Here is a 21,073-nt window from a genome sequence, read left to right as displayed (position 1 = left end):
CTGATCCCAGTAATACTCAAAATATAAAATTATCTGATTTCCAGGCATAGGATGCAAAAACTATCTTATTGCAGTTTCTATGATAGATTCTTTGGGGGAAATAATCACATCGAATGTAATGATAAAAATGCAAAGATAACCATTAAGATTGTTCTGGAACTCTAAAGGCTGGCTTATGTTGACAAGCAACGCAACGCCTACCGACGCAACTGGATTTATCACTGACTAGCGGCCTACGAGAGGCCGCCAGTTGCTGCTCTATCGGTTCAACATAAGCCAGCTTGCGACGGCAACCCGACACCTACCGACTCGTCGCAAGCCGTATCCGGCTAGTTTCCCATGTTCTACTCCACCCTACGGTAGGCAGACAGTTGGTTTCGATCGCAACCGACTTAAGCTCATCTGCGACGCGACGGAACTGAGCGCAAGGGTTCCAGCCAATAAGAGACCGCATATACATAGTACAAATTATGACCGCTAGTTATTGTCATTCGTAATTAGTCATAAACTTTCAAATTCAAGTATTTCGAAATGTTAACCAAACCTTCAGCACGGCAGATGACTGGACCGTAGATCTAGAAGCGAAATTGGTAGAATTATGGTGTGAGCGGCCATCTTTTAATGATGTCGCTGGCACATTGTATTCAAAACATAATCAGAAAGATAAAGATCTTAAAGAAATAGCTTTTCTAATAGAAATATGTTTCCCAATAATTCAAAATAAATCAAATTAGCAACTGGGAGGATCTCGTATCCCTACAGTCGGCCTCAGTTGCTGCGAATCAGAGCGCAGTCGACATAAGCTGGGCTGCGATCGCGGTTGCTCTCAGTTGCGTCGGTAGGAGTCGGTAGGCGTAGCGTTGCTTGTCGACATAAGCCAGCCTTAAAACCCAGCGCCAATAAAGCATATTACGTAAGACTTCATAGATACTTTTTCCTATCTATGTTAATCCTGTGCATTACAAGTTTTGTTATAACTGTAGAATCTGCCCTTGGGGGCCACAACAGCGAAGTAATTAGTTCACTGATGGTCTTGTTCGACTCTCTTTCCTGAAAGATGAAAAACTTGTAATGCTAAAAAAAAGTGAATATGATGTACCCGTAAAAGCAACACTCGTGGAGAAAGTTTCGTAAAATTAACTGCAAAGTTTGAATCTTAGGAAATTTCGACGTCTTGATGATATGTGGATTACTCCCAAAGTTGAAGCAGATTCGTTTGGTGGTTCCAGACCATTCTTGGATTCTTGCAATTGTTGTCTAAAGCTGCGATCACACGGAGACGATTTGGCCCGGGCAACAATGCTCAAACAAAGTGAAGTGGATCATTTCCGGTGCTAGTTACAATTCAAACACAATCATTTGTCTGGTGCTAAAATTAGGCTCGGGCCTGGTCCGACGTTTTTTGGTCGGGCCAAATTTAGCCAAACAGACTCGGGCCCATTTGGCACCTGTGTGAACAGTTGTTACGGGCATTTTTGGCACGGGCCAAAAATGCACTGGTGATCGCGGCTTAAACCTGCGATGGAAGCATGAAATCTAAATCCTGAAGTTAGACAGTGCTGCAGTAAAGATGCTGAGCCCTGCAAGGGAAAACACAATTACTGCAATAGAGAATTACCATTACCCTCTATAGATGCTGCGTACTTTCACGGGTTTAGTTTCGCTTAACTTAAAACTGATAATTATCGTCAATTATCGAATGAGGACCTCGCCTTCCGCCGTACTCCGGTGATTGACTCCTCTCGCCGGTAAAATGTTTCACGTCGGATTACACAATATTAATCACAGCCGGTGAATACTAGACGACACAAAATCGATAAACTTTTAACGAACGACACAATTCTTTTCGAACGGGGTACAAATTAGAATTGGATGTACCGGCGGAATGAAATAATTTACGCGACGTTAAAACGGAGGATGATGCTCCGTTATGAACTCGATTGCTTTGAAAAGAAAATGACATCGACGCGATCGTCGCTGTTGAAGCGCATTTCGAATGAAATCTGACATTGATATTCGATGACATTCCCTGATTCAACATTCAAACGAAACATTGTTGATGATTGAATTGAAATGTTAATTCCCGGATAAATGAATGAATCGCATTCGGGGGTGTATTTGACGTGTCGAGCAAAATATGATACGAACATCACGATTGATGAAACACTAGCCGTGATCACACGAGTATTTTTTTGGCCTGGGCCAAATTTGGTCTGACCAAAAACGTCGGACCAGGCCAGGGACAAATTTTAGCGCCAGACAAATGATTGCGTTTGAATTGCAACGGGCACCGGAAATGATCCACTTCGCTTTGTTTGAGCATTGCGTAGTATCGAGTGAATGGTTTGGGTGTGAACGCGCTCTCTAATTAGGCCCGGGCCAAATTTGGCCCGAGCCTGATCCGTGCCAATTTGGCCCGAACCAAATCGTCTCCGTGTGATCGCGGCTTATATCCGTGTTACGACGATGATGTAGAGAGAATCCCACAATGATAATGAAAAACAGCCTGAAAATTTTACTGGAGCTGGTAATTTATTCAACGTTTTGACTACCGGCATATTCTAGTCATCGTCAGGAATACTGTCCTGCTCGTTTAATTAACTACCAGCTCCAGTGAAATTTTTCTGACTGTTTTTCGTTATTATTTTGGGATTTTCTCCACATTATGAATAAGTATTTTGTGCGTGCTTTATTTCATGTATTCTATGAAGCAGCTGCCAAAAATATCCACCAGTTTTTGTTTGTCTTGTTAGCACCGCTGACAATTTATCAAAGCTCGTATTTATTGATATTGATAGCTTATCTGTCGGCTGAAAATTTTTCTAGAATTCCCTTATTGATTGACTCTTTGCAACGACTGGATTTTCTTTTTTTTCAGATTTTTTTTATTGAAACAAATTTCTTGAAATTGATATCTTAAATTTTTTTTCCCATTTAAACACATTTTTCGCCGGTGTTAAGATCAGTAGTAGGTCATATGTTGAGTTTGATGATTGTTTTATGGTGAAGTAGTTGATAAGCGTGCTGGAGGGCCATTACTAGCTTGGGATGCTTCTTTCCAAGCAGCTAAATCCGAAATTATCGGGGTTGGCTTCATAATTACAAAGCTCTCATTAAGCACAGACCAAATGTAACTTGGGCCTGGTCCGGGCCAAATATTAGTGAATCATTGTGATCGCGGCTTATGATAGCTCTCTTTGAATGATAATGCTCGTTATCTACAACCACTCGGTTGCCTTGAATATTTCCAGAAGACTAGTAGTGTCAAATGGTTTTTTTATGCTGGTCCTGAACTTTTCCTCATTTTTTATTTGTTATAAGTAGCCTTATTAACAGAAGAACAATTTCACAATATATAAGTAGGCTTAAGACATTATAAGTAAACAGTTAAATTTGCTACCAAGAATAATACAAAATGGAATATAAGAATTAGCTACGAAAATGCGCTAATTATAGATAATAGGTAATAATTCTTTTCCACATTTACGCGATACCACATCATATTCTTAAGTGTAAAGGCAATTTGAAAAAAAAAAACCAAAATATCTTCACGAATGCAGAGCTAGAATAGAAGCTTTTAATCCATTTCTCCGGGGAAACTTATTCTGATTCCAATCATGGCAATTTTGTATTGTTCATTTTCTAAGATGAGGGATAATTTACTGTATTTTTCTGTACAGTCACAACCGATGTCATTTGACTAATCTATGGAGTTGACGGAATAAAAGGTGACAGTTCACTCTCACGAACTGCAATTATATATCAAACCGATGTCATTCATTTCCGTGTGAAATTTGACAAGCTAGCTTCATAAATTGTCGAAATCTTGCGAGAAATTCGATTTTTTCCAGTTAGTTGGGTTCAAATTAACTATGGATTCAGATTAATTAGTGCAAAAGGCTCGCGTGAAATGATCATTTTACGAACATGTTTATTCGACGAAGAAATTATCACTCGATTCGAAAACCACGGATGGATAGCGGCGACGATAGATTCATCGCAATTCGATGAGCGCCGATTCCGTATGACCGATAGTTTATGAACCAGTTTATGCCGAGACGACGAACGTTTCTTCGTTAACAATGTAGCATTAAATCGTCGATTAACGAGAATGATAAATTCATAGAATTTCATAGCGTAAACATTTCTATCGAATAAACTGATAAATTGATCAATCATAGTTTTTATTAATGGATATTAGTCTCGTTAAACCCAAACAAATATGTACTCCAATATTCCTTAAATAGATAACCCTTTGACTTAAGCTAAAAGAAAAGACATTTTTGTTTTCGCACCTAGGAAAGATCGCTTTTGATTTATCTGCTCGTTTCTCCGATGCCTTATAATGTGTGTTAAATCCAATAGATGGCGAAGCAATCAATCACCAATTTTGAGATGACAGTACCTCTGACTTCTGATTATTTTGAGCAAATACATGTTATAACACTATATGCTTCTGCAATTTTTACTCAAACTTATGTCTTTTTATGATTTTATCTTTCATGTTGTCATTCACTGATGGAATGAAATTTTCTTCCACCACAATCAGGTTAGTGATATTTATTATCAAATGATCATTGTTAGTCATGATCCATATATTTCTACGTCATATATATCTTATCACTTTGCCTTCACAAGTCCCACGAAATCTTTTTTCTCTTGAAAGATTTCTATATGAACAATTTTTTCAAGGCGCGTTCACACTACATTATTCAAAATGGTCTAAATTTGGCCTGTTCCAATTTGGAATGGACCAAACATTCACAATCCATTCCATTTTAGACAGTTGCAATTTGGGCAGACATAAAAGATTGATCCAGGTCCATTCTAAATTTTGGAACGGACTATATCTGTGTGTGAGGACAGGTTCCAAGTCCGCTCTAAATCGTTCTCTGTGGCTTGATTTCAATGGGAAGAAAATATTCATAAATATATCATTATAGATTCATGAATTTATCATTGAGATGTAAATTTCGGGTTAAAATCTGGCTGGGCCAGTGATAACTACCAGTAGCCAATTCGGCAACATGAGTATGAACAGGCACACTGATTTGGTCCGTTCCAAAATTGTCCCATATCAAGTACGGACCCATTTGGAAGGGTCTAACTTAAGTGGTGTGAATATGCAGATACTGAAATACGGGATACAGTGTAATGCAATGTGAATCAGATAGATGGCGTATCCGTGTTGGGTTATCAACATCCGTTCTAGTATTGATGTGTTGAACAGTCGTGCCATCTGTTGTTCCAAGTTGAAAAACTAACAAACTTAACTTCTCAGCTCGTTCATCAAAACAGATTACGCTTTGAATTTAGTGCTGCACATGACAAAACGAGTCTGAAACTCCTTTTTCAGAAGATCGGGGCCAACAATGATTACATTTCATTCCTGAAACTTATTTAAACATTCCAGGACTTAATGATAAGATACATTAAATGATATTAATGATTGGGATTACTACCTAGATACCATTTAATAGTTCATGGTTTACTCAATTTTGTTGGAGAGATATGCGTAGCTATAATATCTACTTTCGCCCTCAAAGTACTACTTATATTTCTTTGCCGTTACTAATGATTATCGGAATTTATTCTACCATCGGAAACGTATAATTTCAACCAAAAAAAAAAACAACACGTGAATTCGCATAAGATGAATAACTCCGTAGGTGATCGATTGCTTATCAAAATCCATCGATCATTTGGTCGTGAGAACCTTTTTCTCGTTGGCTTCCTTGTCTTTTAAAAAAGCTAATCCATTTTTACAGTCGTTCATGAGATGTAACTGCACGGGTGCGCTTTGGGGATTACGTCGGTCTCAGTAGCTCTGATTATCTCGAAATGAGAATTCGCCCTGCGACGTAATATCGACGAATTTCTCGGTAAATTTCTCGAGGTAAAACTCGCTCGAGGAAATTAAGATTTTTCTAGATAAAAATATGCGCGTAATTTCGCAGGTTTTTCCGTATCATTTCAAATTGTTTGGATTCAGTCGCGTGCTTCAGTAACTCGCTCAGAAAAGTGACAGTTTGATTCCGTCAATTCTGCCATCGACTAACCCCAGTAGACATTGATAATGGTCGCATTTTTTTGCGGTACTCGTATAAATGAAATTTCCCGTGAACATTTTAGTTAACTTATCTCGCTAGAACCTGTCACAAATAAACCTAATTCAATCCTAATTCAATAATGTTTTTGCTTGAATTAAGACTTAATACACAATGTCAGTGTCTATTAATGTTCATGGGTCTGATTCTGATGGGTGGCAGATTTTCAGGGATTAGTCAACGGTAATCGGGGATAAACAGAAAAAACAACCGATTGTAAATTGTAATAAAAACCTAACTTTTTATCCATTTTCATTGCCCGTTCTAAGTATTTTTTCTGGCCCGTTGGAGGAGAAATACAACCTCATCCTAAGGTACTGTTGATGTTTGTTATCGTCATATAACAATCAGTATTTAAAGTTATCGACAGTGTACTATGCATTATTGAAAACACGGCATAACAACTTCACAATTCATACTGTGGCCATGATACATAATTCACGTATTCATTTATACAAGTAGTGATGAATGGTTATATACTTAATTCTCAACATCATCGATCATTGAGAAAGTTCAAAAAGGCACGAATTTCAGCGTAATCATTAGCCGCGATCACACAAGCATTTTTGGCCCACGCCAAATTTGGCCGGGAACAACTGTTCACATGGGTGCCAAATGGGCCCGAGCCTGTTTGGCCCGACCGAAAACGTCGGACCGGGTCCGAGCCAAATTTTAGCACCAGACAAATGATTGCGTTTGAACTGCAACTGGCACCGGAAATGATCCACTTCGCTTTGTTTGAGCATTGTTTAGTATCAGGTGAATGAATGGTAATGGGCCAAATTTGGCCCAACCTGATCTGTGCCAATTTAGTCCGGGCCAAATCGTGTCCGTGTGCTCACGGCTATTGAGGCCAGCTATAAAGGCCGCTTGCTTTAATAAAGTTGGATAGAACAAATCAAAATGAAATATTTTTTACCACTGAATCTGGAGAGTTGATGAATGTTATTCTGACTGATTAAACAAACTCACTGAAACAACAGCAGATTTTCTGGACCCTTGTAAATAGGAACATATTGTGGATTTGTGAAATGGCCTAGATCCAGGCCACTTTCTATAAACCATCTACCATTTCGTTCTTTTCATGTTGTTTTACGTTGTCATCGTGAACTTGAACTTATCAAAGAGATGTTTTTTCATGTCCCCGGCTCCTAGTTATATCATCTTCGCAGTCTCTTAAGCTTCATGTTGCATTCGCCGGTGAATAGAATCTGCGTTCAACTGCTCTTGAGAACAATATAGCAATTTACCGTTCGACGAGGCGCATCAGAGACTAAAAACACTCGCATAACATCCGAGGATTTCGCGGAGCACTTTTTACCTGATCGTGTATATCTGGCGACTGGTCACATCTGCCTCGGCCGGAAATGTTCATGTATTTACGCGGTTAATACAGTTTTCGTCATTTATCGAGACGAAAAATTCATTCGGTCCCCGAAGCGATTCTATCACCGTCGACTTCCTATTTCTATCTGCTCGGATAATAGCGCTCCATTATTGCTCGGCGCGAATCCTATTTTCGCTCGGCGTGAACGCCGCAATTCCGATCAGCTCGACGAATCAAACGATCTGATTGACTTTTCTGCATTGTGATGAATTCCTGATCAGATTTTCGAGACATATTTTTTGTCGCTGAGTTAGTCAGGCGTATTGACCGACTTGATAGTGTTAAGTGTTTATTTCACCTTTTAGTTGAAAAACTTAACTGAAATCTGGACTGAAAACTCTTTCATTGCTGACTTATCAATACCTGAAAGTGCTGGAGTTAATTTGAAAATTCCACCCCATTCTGTTGAATAATGGGCATACCACTTCAGTGCATATACACTGGTAATACATATACATATGCTGGTAATTGAGGTGCTGCCATCTTTCAATAGAGATATAAACTACTTATAAAATCAATACACCGCATTGTGGTGTGCTGATGTAACTACATCAGCAAATTATACACCGCGCTGCAGTGTAGACACAATGAAAGGGTTTAAAGGTGAAGGGCCTGGGTATTCATATTACGATGTTTCAGAAATTTGAAAGAAAAAAATATGTAACCCTGGATGAAAAGAAAAAATGGATGCGCTTACATTTCACATATTTCTAAAATGAGCTTTCGTTGCCATCAATAACTGACGCGATGCTGGAGATTATGGATTTAAATACAGGGGTATCGAATATATCCATCCCGGCGGGTGTCGTCTTCGTCTCATCTCTTCCGGTAGTCGCATTTTCTCTTTCCGCGTGTGCGCGCGCCCCGCGAATAATGCGCCTCGAGTAGTACGAGAAAAAGATAATCTCGACTTCGATAATTAATGAGCTGACTAGTAAATGGAGATCCGACTGTCCACTGGGGATGCGACGGCTTTCACGGCGATATCGGGCTAACGACCGCCATCATTACATGATGTAAGGCAATATTTTGACTTAACGCCATCGCCGGATCATCTACGACAAATTCTGATTTATGCCGTATTATATTCCGTGGCAATCTCGAGAATCGCGGGTTATATTGTAAAAGCGTTTATAATACACCCGGTAGTGTATAGGTTGTTATCTGAATCCGTTCTGCTTTAGCGTCACCAGGATCATCGGCCAGTGCGGTTTCAAACCACGGGCAACTCGATACGTTTTCGAAATAATGTTACAGTCGTATGCGTGCGGGATTCGGCGATTCCATTCGCGTCATTTCCTTTGCATGAAACCGTAGAAATGCGATATGCTGATTGCATTGTGCGAATTTGGATGATATATTCGGCGATGTATCAAATGTTGCCGAGCAGTTAGTGGTTAGTGGTTAGTGCGCATACTCTTTTCCGTCGCTACGCGTACTGTCGTATCTGTACCGAACTAAACCAACTGAATGCGGGTATCGATGTCGTCGTCGTCGTCGGGGATATATGTCACATGATATGTATCCATTTCCGATGATGAATTGTGAATATACGATATATTCCGATGATTAAGCCCGTCTCAGATTTCCTCATCCCCTCCGAGCATTATAATACAATAAACATCCAGGGAGCTTCTCGGACTTGAACATTAACTCTCTCTCCTTCTCCCTCTCCCTCTCCCTTTCCCTTTCCCTCTCCCTCTCCCTCTGCCTCTCCCTCTGCCTCAAGTCTCGTGAGACATTTTTAACATATGTTTAATTGTTTCCATGAGCAGATTTTTGTAAGGTTTCATGATTTTGGGTAGAATTAAGACATGCTGAGATTATTTTACCTTGTACATGTGCCCTAAAAAATATCATTCTATAAGCGAGCTATACCAAATTAGGGCTGCGCGTGCATTTAGCTTTATTTTGTATAGAAAACCTATTTCGAAGAATTCCAATCATCTGCTATTCTCGATCTGATGAAAGAGGATCATAACTGAGCGTTTGTATCCATTCATTAGTACGCGGTGTTTACGTTCATCGTGTTCGAGGAATATTCATCGAAAATTCCTGAAATTCATACGGATTTTTAATGGCACTTATCATTCGAAGTTATCAGCGAAACATATTAGTTACCAAATTTTTATGTACTTGACCGCATCCGAAAGTCAACTTCTGGCAACTGATGAAAAAACTCAACATTCCTGATATCGTTTAACATGCAAAGGGACATGTATATTGTAATGTATTATGATAAAAACTCAAATCTATCGTGTAAATCAAACGATGGAATAATATAACCATCAAGTTAAAGTCAAAACCTGGTTTTTATTCAGGGGCTGATATTATAGCATCAAAATTTGGTTTTCATTTATACTGTGTCATTGTACCTGCTTCGACGGAGCAAATATTCATATTGCCATGCTCCTGAGAAAATCACCAGAAAAAGAAATTGATTCAGAACTAAAACCGACATGAAAATTCCTTCTTCCCCGATTCCTGACCGTTTTTATTAGATTCATTCACATTTTCCAACTGAAAGCGATATTGAATTTTCCATGCGGCGCCCCGATGTGTCCATAAATGTCTAGTTCTTGATCTTGTCCAATTTTCGACCGATTAAACCCGACGCAATTTCCTACCTAAAAACCAGCGGAGCATACAGCATCACCATACGCTGTGATTGTCACTGGATGCTTCAAAAGCCTGATTATTCACATCTGAACATGATATCTTCACGTAGCATTCCATTGCGTAATCATATCAAATTCTTTTTGTTGGAAATGTAGTCGTCTTTATCTGTCTAATTCATCCTTCTTCGCTGAATATATCCATCTTAGCATCCTCTAGGAGAGCTTTTCTCTAGAACTTGGCCTAACATCCTGGCTGCTCTACCTTATTCATGTTAATAGGTTGAACGTTGCATCCGTTGCAATATCTATATTTGTCAGATTCAACCTTGAATTCATATTGATTGCACTTTTTAGATGAACATTTTAATCTGCTCAAGGGGCCTTGTGAGAGTGTCCTTTTTCATTTTGTCAACAAAGATAATTGGTGCATTTTAGCATTTTTGTGAGGGTGTGCACCTAATATTGCCTTTTGGGATGTGACAAGTCCTTCAAAATTGGTCTGGATTCTTCCCAGCTGCCTTTGAAGTTAGTAATTATTAGGTTGAATCTGTTCGTATGGTTTTTATGAAATTAATATAACTAATGAAATCTATCTCTAAGAATGGAGATATTGTCATTCATTTATATCATATACCACCGCCTTGTGAAGTTTTATCTGATCATTAGCAGCTTCAATGTCTACATTTCCGCACTCGTTATTACGGTAAGCGTGTGTGTGGTGTTGTTTCACAATTTTCTTTTTCTACCCCAGTATATTTTCGTTAAATTATGATTTATGCCCTGGTGAGATTCTTCATCATTAGAAATACGAGTATAAAATATACCGTACCTTGAGGCTCTGATTACCGAGCATAATTTATTAGACCGATTTCAGCCCATGGCATCTCGATTGTACATTGTCTGCGCATTTTTTTATTTTCGTTTATCTACATTATGCATATTAACAAATTCATACTTTTTGTTCATGTTTAGATAATCTTGCATTGTCATATTATGGATGTCTTATTTCAGTTCAACCAGTCTCTGTCTTATTTCAGTTCAACCAGTCTCATTGCTGGAGGAGATTAGTCTTGAATTTAGTCTTGAGAAAATCGTGGAAAGTTTTTATTTTCTAAAAATTGGGTTTGATTTCACAATATGGCTATGATTTTGTTCTCAGCTTTTGGTTTACACTTGTGATCACTTACATCTTGGCCATCTGCCATAAATCAAGGCATACTTCTACTGGGCAGTTGAATTTGTTCCCAGTTAAATTGGTGTGATATATGACCACCTCCTTGCATGCAAATGTGGAATTACTAGATTGCTTAATTTTCAAAGAGAACTTTTTGAAAAACTATTTTCGTAGTGTTGATTTTCTTAGGTGGCATCTATATTTTCGTTAATCTAGTTGTGTTCATTACAGCTGAGCTGTTTCAGCTTTCAAACCTCCTCCTTGAGAGAGGGTGAATGTTTTGCCAAAAGGAGAGGAAAATTTAGAACTAACAGCTGCTCACATTTCATTGGTAAAAAGCTCTGTAATTGAGAAGTGGTAACGCTGTGTTTTTGTGATGTGGGATTAGTACTCATCAACTAATTTATCAATAATTGATCTTTACAGAGAAGCACAGACAGGTTGCTAAGTAGCTAAAACATGCATAATCTACTGTACTTCTGATTAGTACACCACTTTGCCAATTTGCCAGCGGCAAGTTTTTTGGACTTGTGGTGAGGAGGCTCAAATGAATGTACTTATCAATCCTTGTACTTATCAATCTAGCAGATAAGGCATGAATTTATTTATGCAGTGATTAATTGTAATTAGACAAGATTTGTAATTAGGCAACATGGATGAATGTTAAGAGTATATCTTGGATGTACCATTTAGTGATGCCAGCAGTGTTATTATGGACTACACAATATCCAGCTACTGTGTTGTTAGTACGCTAATGACTGTTTCAGCTACTATGGCTCGGTTTGCAACGTTTGCACCGCCACTGGGAAAAATAATTAGAGGCTGCGGATGCGCATTAAGAACCACAAAACTACAGACTAAATGAAGCAGATATACGCCGATACTAGCGCTTCAATGAAAGTAATGAATAGATAATTAATGTGATGAACACCCCCATCTTGTGTGTGAATTTAATGGTTCCCTTGTTGAGTTTGATCAATTATGAGCTCAGCACGATGGCAAAGATTGTTTTTAGATTGTCTTCAGATTCTCATTAAACATTTTGCGGATGTTCTTGAAAATAATTAATCGTTTTTAATTAATCAATCTGAATACATCTATGTCTTTCTATGCGCTGCTCCCACACGAAGTTTAGGGAGGGTCGTCCATTGACGTCTGTGGACAAAATCTTTTACTAGATCTCCTAGACTAATGGATCTTTTCTTGTAACTTTTTATCAACTTCTGAATGAAACAGATTTTCATAATGATGTGTTGCACATTTGTGGTCCATGCCGTCCAGGGGAAAGTGATTTGCGTGAGGGTTAGGCCGCAAGGAGTAATTGCAGTTTGATATGGATCTTATGGTTAATTTTTGTAGCATTTCTAGTATTTGAGCCAGTCTCCGTTATAGAGTTATAATACCTGAACTCATGTGGATGTTTAATGACATGACAATCTTGGCCACGCCACTTTTATCGAGTCTTACAAAGTGGTTTATATTCAGGAAATTGAGTCCATGAGAAGAATGATCTCGGCACATTATCGACGTTGTCGAGGTGATCGTTTATTTGGTCAAACAGGCAGATAAAAGACATTACCATGGTAACATAAAAATCAGTGCCCTAAACGCGCGGGGCCTCTGTTAGCTTTCGAAATGAAAGTCGCGAAAGAGCACGGTCGTACTTTACTGATCAGCGTGGCCGATTATACGACTCATTGATAAACAGGAAGCAACGACGGCGCACCCTTCCTGAATCACGACATGATTTCTAGCATCGTTTTTTTTATGTCAACGTACTTTTTCGTTTATATTAGCTGTTTCGCTGATTGGGTGTCAACCAAATGATTAGTTTCCATACATTGAAATTATCTTCTGCACCAACCACCGCTGCAAAATTGATGTCTGCTGGTTTGTTTTTTTTTTACCAATACCTTGTTCTTTGTTTTTGAGATGTAAATGTCATAGATCGGCGAGAGTAGCTGTCAGGAACGTCTGTCTGGAACCGATGACTCTGGAGGCGCTCTCGACATTATTCACTCATGCTCTCCACAACTTCCACGTTAGCATCGTTGAAATGCTCGGTAGTTGTTTCTCTGTGACAGTAAATCACTTCAGTGTAACAGTGTAAATGCAACCGTAAGTTCGCTGATAAGGAGACCCAGGTCAACCTTGGCAGTATAGCTTAGATTCCCTATTATCCTCTTAGATTTCTCTTTTTTAGACCTGAAAACGATAAGTTTACATGAAAACACAATGAAACCCATGTATATCACTTATGAATTCATTACCAGCCACATTGGCTGAGGTCCACCCTTTGGCATCCTTTAGAGTGGGCTGTCAAACTTGACATTTCAAGAGGAGCTCTTCTCCAGCTACTAACTACCATCCTTGCTATAGACTTGAGCTATAACGGCAGGTTTTCAGCCCTGATAGCGACATGGAAGTTGAATTGGTATTGTCCTGGGGGGGGGGGGGGGGTGGGAGCATTTAGCTGGAAACCTTTCTTTTTTTCATACACCGTTGGTAGAAATGTCAAGTCGTGATGGTACGATGTAAAGATGTAGAAAACAAGTACAAAACTTGGATTGATTTGATTTGAAAGCTGTGCTACTAGACTGTTAAGACATGATCGCAAAAAATAACTTAATAAGTAACCACAGTCACATCCACCTTATGGGAAAGACGTTTAAACCGCTTAACTTTCCAGTTCTAGGTGTCATATAATACAGGGAAACCCGATTTTACATAATCCCTGTGAACCTCTTGAGGATTACAGCAGGCAAAATGCTTATACTTCGCTCATTTTATTAGCCTCGATATACATAAAACAGCTACTGTTTGTTGGATCATTTTTCTGCGCAACAATGTTTCTGAAGATATGGCCAATTTTGTGAATTGATCGACAGCATTTTTGATGAATTCTGTCATGCCGAGATACAGATATCCCCAAAAAGACTGATAAATGTGTCTCATTCTCTCTCTTTGTTAGGTCTTTTATGGACTGCAAATTCTCATAATTCATCATATCTACATTTATTTCATCTCAATGCCGTATGTTCTATGTTGCGTGTAATTGCCCGGATTGTCGATGAACCTTTGCCCTTTATTTCAGCAAACAGTGTCTACGAGCTATGCGCGTACCCTTTGAATCCCAATGTCGTTTGTGCCGAACAATTATGGTCACTTTCAGCCACGTCTTCGGATTATTAGCATCATTTAATGCCAAACAATTACTCATTTGGCTACTTCTTCAGAAACCGCTGCGGATGAATCATTTTATTTTCGTGCCGTGGAACCTTTCGAACTATCGGAAACAGATTAAGACATTTACTGCTGAGGTTTATGTGATTAGTATTGGTTCATTTGTTGGAGATGTCGGCTTCGCTTATTTTCTCGATAAATCATATTAAATCGTTATGCATAACATTAATTCTGGTTCATAGAAGGTAGAAATTTGGTGGCATTGGATTACGGATTAGGTGTTCTGTTGTACTCGTGCTTTTGGAATATGTGCGTAGTCTTCTTTAGATTGTGTGATGTCTGATGGTGTTTGATTTATAAGCAGTCATTTACAATTAAGGCCGTCTTTCTCATAGATTCGACGCCGCTAATGAGGCTGTCATTTCTTTTATGAAAATGAATCGCTACTCGGATGAGCATGGTTTTTATCTGTCGGTGTCACGGTCTGGTATAAGCGCATCACATATTTTGCCGGAGTACTTTTTCCCCTGATGAACTGTGGTATGGTGGTATGGATTAGATTTGAGAAAAAATCATGTTGACAAAGATTGAGGCTTGGCCGAAACTGGAGTGGACTCCACAAACATTCAATCCCCGCCATCAATAGAGAGAATGAGACATTTTTTTCTAAATTTTAGAGCAGACATTTCTCTGTATAAGTAGGCCCTTTTCTTAGATTATGTAATCACTGTTTTGCGTCATCTAGCTGGACCAGTGATTACAGCTGATTTGGAAACATGAGTGAACGCACACAGCTTTGATTTGATCTTTTCTAAATATAGGTCCATTCCCAGTTCGAGCCTGCCAAATGAGACTAACTAGCGATAGTGTGACGGTGGCCATAAACTGCGGTCAATAGATTTCTCATGGAGTGTAGTGAAGCGAATTTCGTCATGGCTCCAACCTGCAATTTGATGAGAGTAAGGAGTTGGGTTTACTCCCACCTCCCTAATGAGAGTGAGTGGCGATAGTTTGACTGGCCGGCAAATATCGGGTGTGGCTCTGGAAGGGTTAAGTATTGCAAAAAATTATACATTCATATTATTTTGGTTAGAGAAAGTCCTAATGGGCCAAGTGGGGAATAATCTGCTATAAGCAAATGTACTTTATTGCTGTCAAGTTGATGCAACAATCTCCCTCCGCATGATTTATTCAGTTGTTCATACATCTGAAGAAGGTGATAAACTCATTATATCATTCTTGTGGTCACCAACAGTTCACTCCTGCTTACATTTATGGCCTCATAGACATTACGAAGAAAGTAAAATTTGACTAGAAGCATTGCCCCTGTTCGGATGACAGTTTGATTTGACCTTCAACATCTACATAGAAATGACATTTCTGTCCATTCCGTCCATTTTTAGCATGTCAATAATGTAACGATTAATGATTTCTATCGGTACGGCTAACTAAATATTTACAGGGGGGCGGAAACTGTTAGCTAAATGTAATCATACAATCGTTTTGACTAAAGGACACATTAGACCCAGTTTACTTGAAACACCGTAGTCAAATATCAGGCTTGAGCTAAGGTAATATTGGTATAAGAAAATAACAGCAGTATAACTAACGGCATCCATAGAACTGTTGCAGCTTTAATCATGCCAGCGATTTCGGTATGGCATTCTTAATTATCAGATGATAATAATTGAATAGCTGGAACTCGGAGTTAACCCCCTTGACAGACAAGGCAAATTTCATCGGCAAATGGACTTGCCAAATTTCGCATAGTGTGTCGAGGGATGCGATGCGTATTTTCTAAAAAAACAAATCCACTTGAGCATACTAGGTATTATATCGCCAAATCTTTTTTTCAGCGATTGCCAAATTCGCCTAGCGTATCGCCTCCACTGAAAAAAACATGGTTAAGAAGTAAATACTGAATCGTGTGATCATTTGATGAGGGAATCTATTCGGTGCACCGAAATCTCCCTTATGTGCCAACCTGGTGAATTATTCAGAGAATGATACCCCGAGGAAATTGGCCTAGTCTGTCACCAGCTTTAATTTCAAAGCAGTTATTAATAACGATGATTTGTTTGACCTAGTTCTTAACCTGTACTGCGAATGTGGGGCTACGTTGTGCGGATGGATTGATTTCATTTCAGCGACGGAAAATTGAATTTTTGGCATTTCTCGTGATAATGTACGTGCTGTAGGTTGGGATGGATTTCGCCTGGAGGATTTCGAACTGTATGTCTCGGATGGCTGCGGTAGCTCGGCTCTGGATACTTTTTTTCCCAAAAGAAGATTTTTGCCATTCGTGTGGTGAAATTTGGAATATCATACAAGAAAAGAAGTTTGTGAAACCATGCTTGATATCATGATAAACAGTGATCCCACTGACTACATCAAATAATGATTTTGATGTTTGGAATACAATGCATTTTAATGTACTAAAGGATTTTTTAAGAATTTAGCTGATAGGAAAGTGAAATAGGCATTTTTGTTTGAATCGACATTCTCCACCATGATCAAACACAGTTGATTTTCACTTTCTTTGCTATGGACAGAAACAGCATTTAGTATTTACTCTATGATAGTTGATACTCGGACTGTGATGTTTAAATGATTTCTCTATCACACTAGTCCACACCCAGCTCTACATACTGATGCTTTACACATTTAATGTATTGGTGAAAGTCCTGGGCAACTTTGTTGTGAACAACTTGAGACAACGCATTATATACAATGTGTATATGTATGGTTAGAAAGCCCTAACCTACTGTAGCGTATTTGAAATGGATTGGTCTAATACTTCAAGTTTTACTTAGCGTATTTGAGCTGGAGAAATCCAATATACCCATAGGATTTATTGAGTGGGACTTTATTTGATTTCGCTGTGGGAATTTACTGGTCTAGATATTGAGTATTTCGGCATTCAAATTCATTGCAAGTTGCTAGTCGTGGTTCTCGGTCATTTGTCTGTGCTTGAAGATGATAATTTACTGCACAAATGGATTCAGCATATTTGTAGAAAATATTCTGCAAAATGAAACCAACTCCTAAACAAAGCGAATCGCGAAACCTATGGGAGTATCTAAGCAAAAACGATTACCGGCAACGAGTAGAATATATATCTCTTCGAATTCGATTGAATGTTTATTGACTGATGATTATCCAGTCATAAGGTCACGGGGAATGTTTCTGGTGCTTTGATTTTTACAGAATCGCTCTGATCTTCAGTTACAAGGGTTAGTGCACTACTAATGAACTACTGAACATCAGTGATTTGCATATTTTTGCATAGTTAATTGATACATTTGCGCTTCTGTCTAATTAGAGGAGGCTGATATTCGAACTAGACTTACTTAGTTATGTAAATTCCAGATTCTCTTGAACTCAGTCTCAACTAGCCGTGCCTGGCTGATTTTCTCCGCTCTGTAAATGTAATATTATCATTTGTTAATTTGTTATATTTGAGGTTTTCAATTAGCGATTGCTCAAAATAACTTTACTTCCAAGTGTTAATTATGCATCGTGCTTACGTAGCAGGGTTCTAAGGAGGAATACTATCCAAGGTGATCTCGCCTGAAGCTTAGCAGAGCATTTTGAGAACGGTACTTACACGGATTAATACGAAATGCTAATTCATTGTCGATGAGTTTTAATTAGCTTTAAATGGCTTAAGGCTTTCAAGACCATAAATATGCGATTCTTTTGAATGCGATTCTTTTGTGGCATTTAAAGCGACTTCTCGATTGGATCAAACGGTGAAGCGTCATGCGTCTCGTGTAATATCAATATTTTGCCAGCGCACGCGACAGCAAACGGGAGAAAGTTTGTGCAATGCTCGCGTATGTATATGTGTATAGTTTTTAAGAGGAGGATCATTATTTATGGTTAAGTACACAGTCACGACGTATAGTAGACAAATGACGTAGTAGACAAATCACGTATGGACTTTCAGTTTGATTTCGACGGCGGATCGCGCGTTTACATCGAAATAAGCATCGCGCATGCATGCGTGCGTTTGGAGCTGCAATCGCTACGTTTGATTGATCGGCTGTGATTGAACGCATTTCTAGTCGATACGGTTACAGCCGGCAACGTTTTGAAGCAGTTGAAATCAATCGCAGTGATAGACCGTGAGCAGAGCGCGCAGTGTGTGTGTGTGTGCTTCGAGAGGCAACCGGACTAGAGAGCGAGCGGTCAATAGCTCGACACATACACGTAAACGCACATGCCTTTATTTGTCGACGGTAAATACGTGTCAATGCAAAGAGCTGAGTTACTTTGAGATTCGTGAACTCATAGATTGTTGTCATTATTGATGTTCGGAATATCATCGGAAATCGAAACGACGGATTAAGTTCGGGACGAATGTCAGGATAGTTTTCAAAATCTGTCCAGCCCAAAGACCCGCACTGACCATATGCGCAAGTTTCGGTGACAGTTGGCGTCGTAGGTTTTCAATCCGTTCGAAAATGTGGTCATCGGCAACATGTTGTTGCAGAGACTAGCATGCTAATAGTGAACGTTAGATTATTGTAAACCACCAACGTATAGAGATGATGTCCTTTCTGTCAGTTCCCTCCAACGTCGATGGTGCGGCCAGACGTCGGCACTCCTGGATTTGTGGGTAAGTGAATATATATAAAAAAAGCCATTTAAGAACAACTTTTTGACCTCTCCATGTCTTTTTTGAATGCGTATACTCAAAAACTATAGAATTTTCATTTATTTTTCTCTGTCTCGACAGGTCAGCTATCATAAACTTTCACTTTCAAACCAGCGTTTAAGGGACTCCAGCCGGGGTTTCTTTGTGTCTGTATAGTTAGATAATCTTGTGCTTTTTCACGGTTGACGTTTTATCCAGCACTTTCGCCCTAGAACGGAATGGTTGAAGTGGCCATAATTGAGACTGACTATTCAAGAAAAATCTTATTATGGCGCTATGTTCGTTCGTGCGGAACCCACTTAAGGCAATTGTAGCTATTTACATCAGACATTATTTACCGTCAAATAAATTCAATTCGCTGTGTTTCTTAGACTCGAAAATAAATCATTAAGACGCCTGAGGCTAAAATGTTGCTACAATGTTTCTATGTAGACTATGTACTCGCTAAACTCTATAATTCATGTTAACTAATGGTTGACAGGTCACATCTCAGATTGAAGAAAGTCATTTTTCGATATACATTCGCGATATATTTCGGCATTACCGGCATTACGATATTTGAAACTAAAGTACATCGATAGTTGGCGCTCACTAGTAGAGGTGATTTTGACCACTATTCAGAAAATCGCGTTATAGAATATGATAACGATACTATGCATTAGCATATGGCATTGCCGTGACTTTCAGTTGTTAATCATAGCTATACAGTGCAAGCATGAAGCCAAATGATTTGATTGAAAATGATCGTATTAAATAATCATATTACTACAATGGTTGATCATATATTATGTGTCACTTGTAACACGGGAAAATTTGAATGCGGAAATGTGTCCATCATTTACACCATTCAGATTTTGATAACGAAGACTTTGTTGTATCTATTTTCATACCATTGTTGAACAGGCAATATGCAAAGAAATCCAGTTGTGACAGTACCCTATTTGCATTGACTTGTTTATTCGCGGTTGCTAATCAAGAAAATACCCCCACGAAGCTGTTTTGTTACGATAAATGATCGCACAGGTAACAACGGTAGTATATTAAGATTTGTGGTTTTATCGCGCACTTTGCGCCACTAGGATCCATTTTAGAGCGAACCACTAGCAGCCGGGGTGTTGATTAATTCAGAGTTGACTTATGATTGAGTTGCTGCGACGCTGAACAGTCGGCGGGTTTAGTCGGATGTCCGCATTAATTTTTTATCGCTATCGATCCTCCTTCTTCATCAGGTAGCGACATTGTCAACAGCCTATGTGCTTCGAATAATTCATTTAACTTGCGGTTCTCATCCATCAAAACGAGATGTCTTTTCGTAACGATGCAATGCCGGCGTATCGGCGCGTGTAAGGACATTTTCGATGTTGCGATCAAACGTTGAAATTCAATACCTTTTTTCTAAAAGAAATTTCGACTGAAATGTTTAATTTGAAGCGAAGTCGATTGTGATGGATGGCCATCGCGAGGTTCTGAAGTGGCTCTTCAAGAAAATGATAAATGCGAAAAAATGCCGAAGTACAATTTATGTCGGAATTGATGCAGTTCATAGAATTTCATTCAAAAAATTTCATCAATGATTTTGAAATCGTACTTAGTTGAATTTACATTGAATACTCAAAAAGTGATTTCTTCATTCGGTGAAAAGTAAATTATTGATTAAGATTTGGATAAATCGGGATTGAAAATCTCGCCTTGTCTGGATTATGAACTTGATGTTTAGCATACAATATAAAAACTCATCGAGAGCCAATTCCGGGGTTGCTGTGCATTAGAATAGATCCGACCTGTGGATTGAATGAAGCTCTTAATAAATCTGGAGGTTTTATGATTATGTATACCTGTCAGCTATATTCTGCCATAGTAACTGGCGCCTTCTTTCTGAGATTAAATCTAAACTACCCCTTTCTTTAGCCACTTTCGAATCTTCCAGGTTTGGTATAGAAACTC

At 38.9% G+C, this 21,073-nt stretch overlaps 1 protein-coding gene across 4 annotated transcripts in view; it reads left to right on the top strand.

Annotated features, from left to right (window-relative positions):
* The window catches only part of LOC141900544 (3',5'-cyclic-AMP phosphodiesterase 4C-like), a 162,308-nt gene that overhangs the window by 83,510 nt on the left and 57,725 nt on the right, over positions 1-21,073 (top strand). Inside the window, exon 1 of one of the 4 annotated variants that reach the window (XM_074787492.1) lies at positions 18,987-19,090. The exons of the other annotated variants lie outside the window; for them this stretch is intronic. Within the exon in view, the coding sequence (XP_074643593.1) occupies positions 19,020-19,090 (71 nt within the window). The 5' untranslated portion in view covers positions 18,987-19,019. Of the gene's footprint in view, positions 1-18,986; positions 19,091-21,073 lie in introns of those variants that run through there. 4 annotated transcript variants of the gene reach the window in all.

The sequence above is a fragment of the Tubulanus polymorphus genome, chromosome 2, assembly GCF_964204645.1.
Source record: "Tubulanus polymorphus chromosome 2, tnTubPoly1.2, whole genome shotgun sequence".
In the NCBI taxonomy this organism is placed as follows: Eukaryota; Metazoa; Nemertea; class Palaeonemertea; order Tubulaniformes; family Tubulanidae; genus Tubulanus; species Tubulanus polymorphus.
This window is presented reverse-complemented; position numbering and strand designations above follow the sequence as displayed.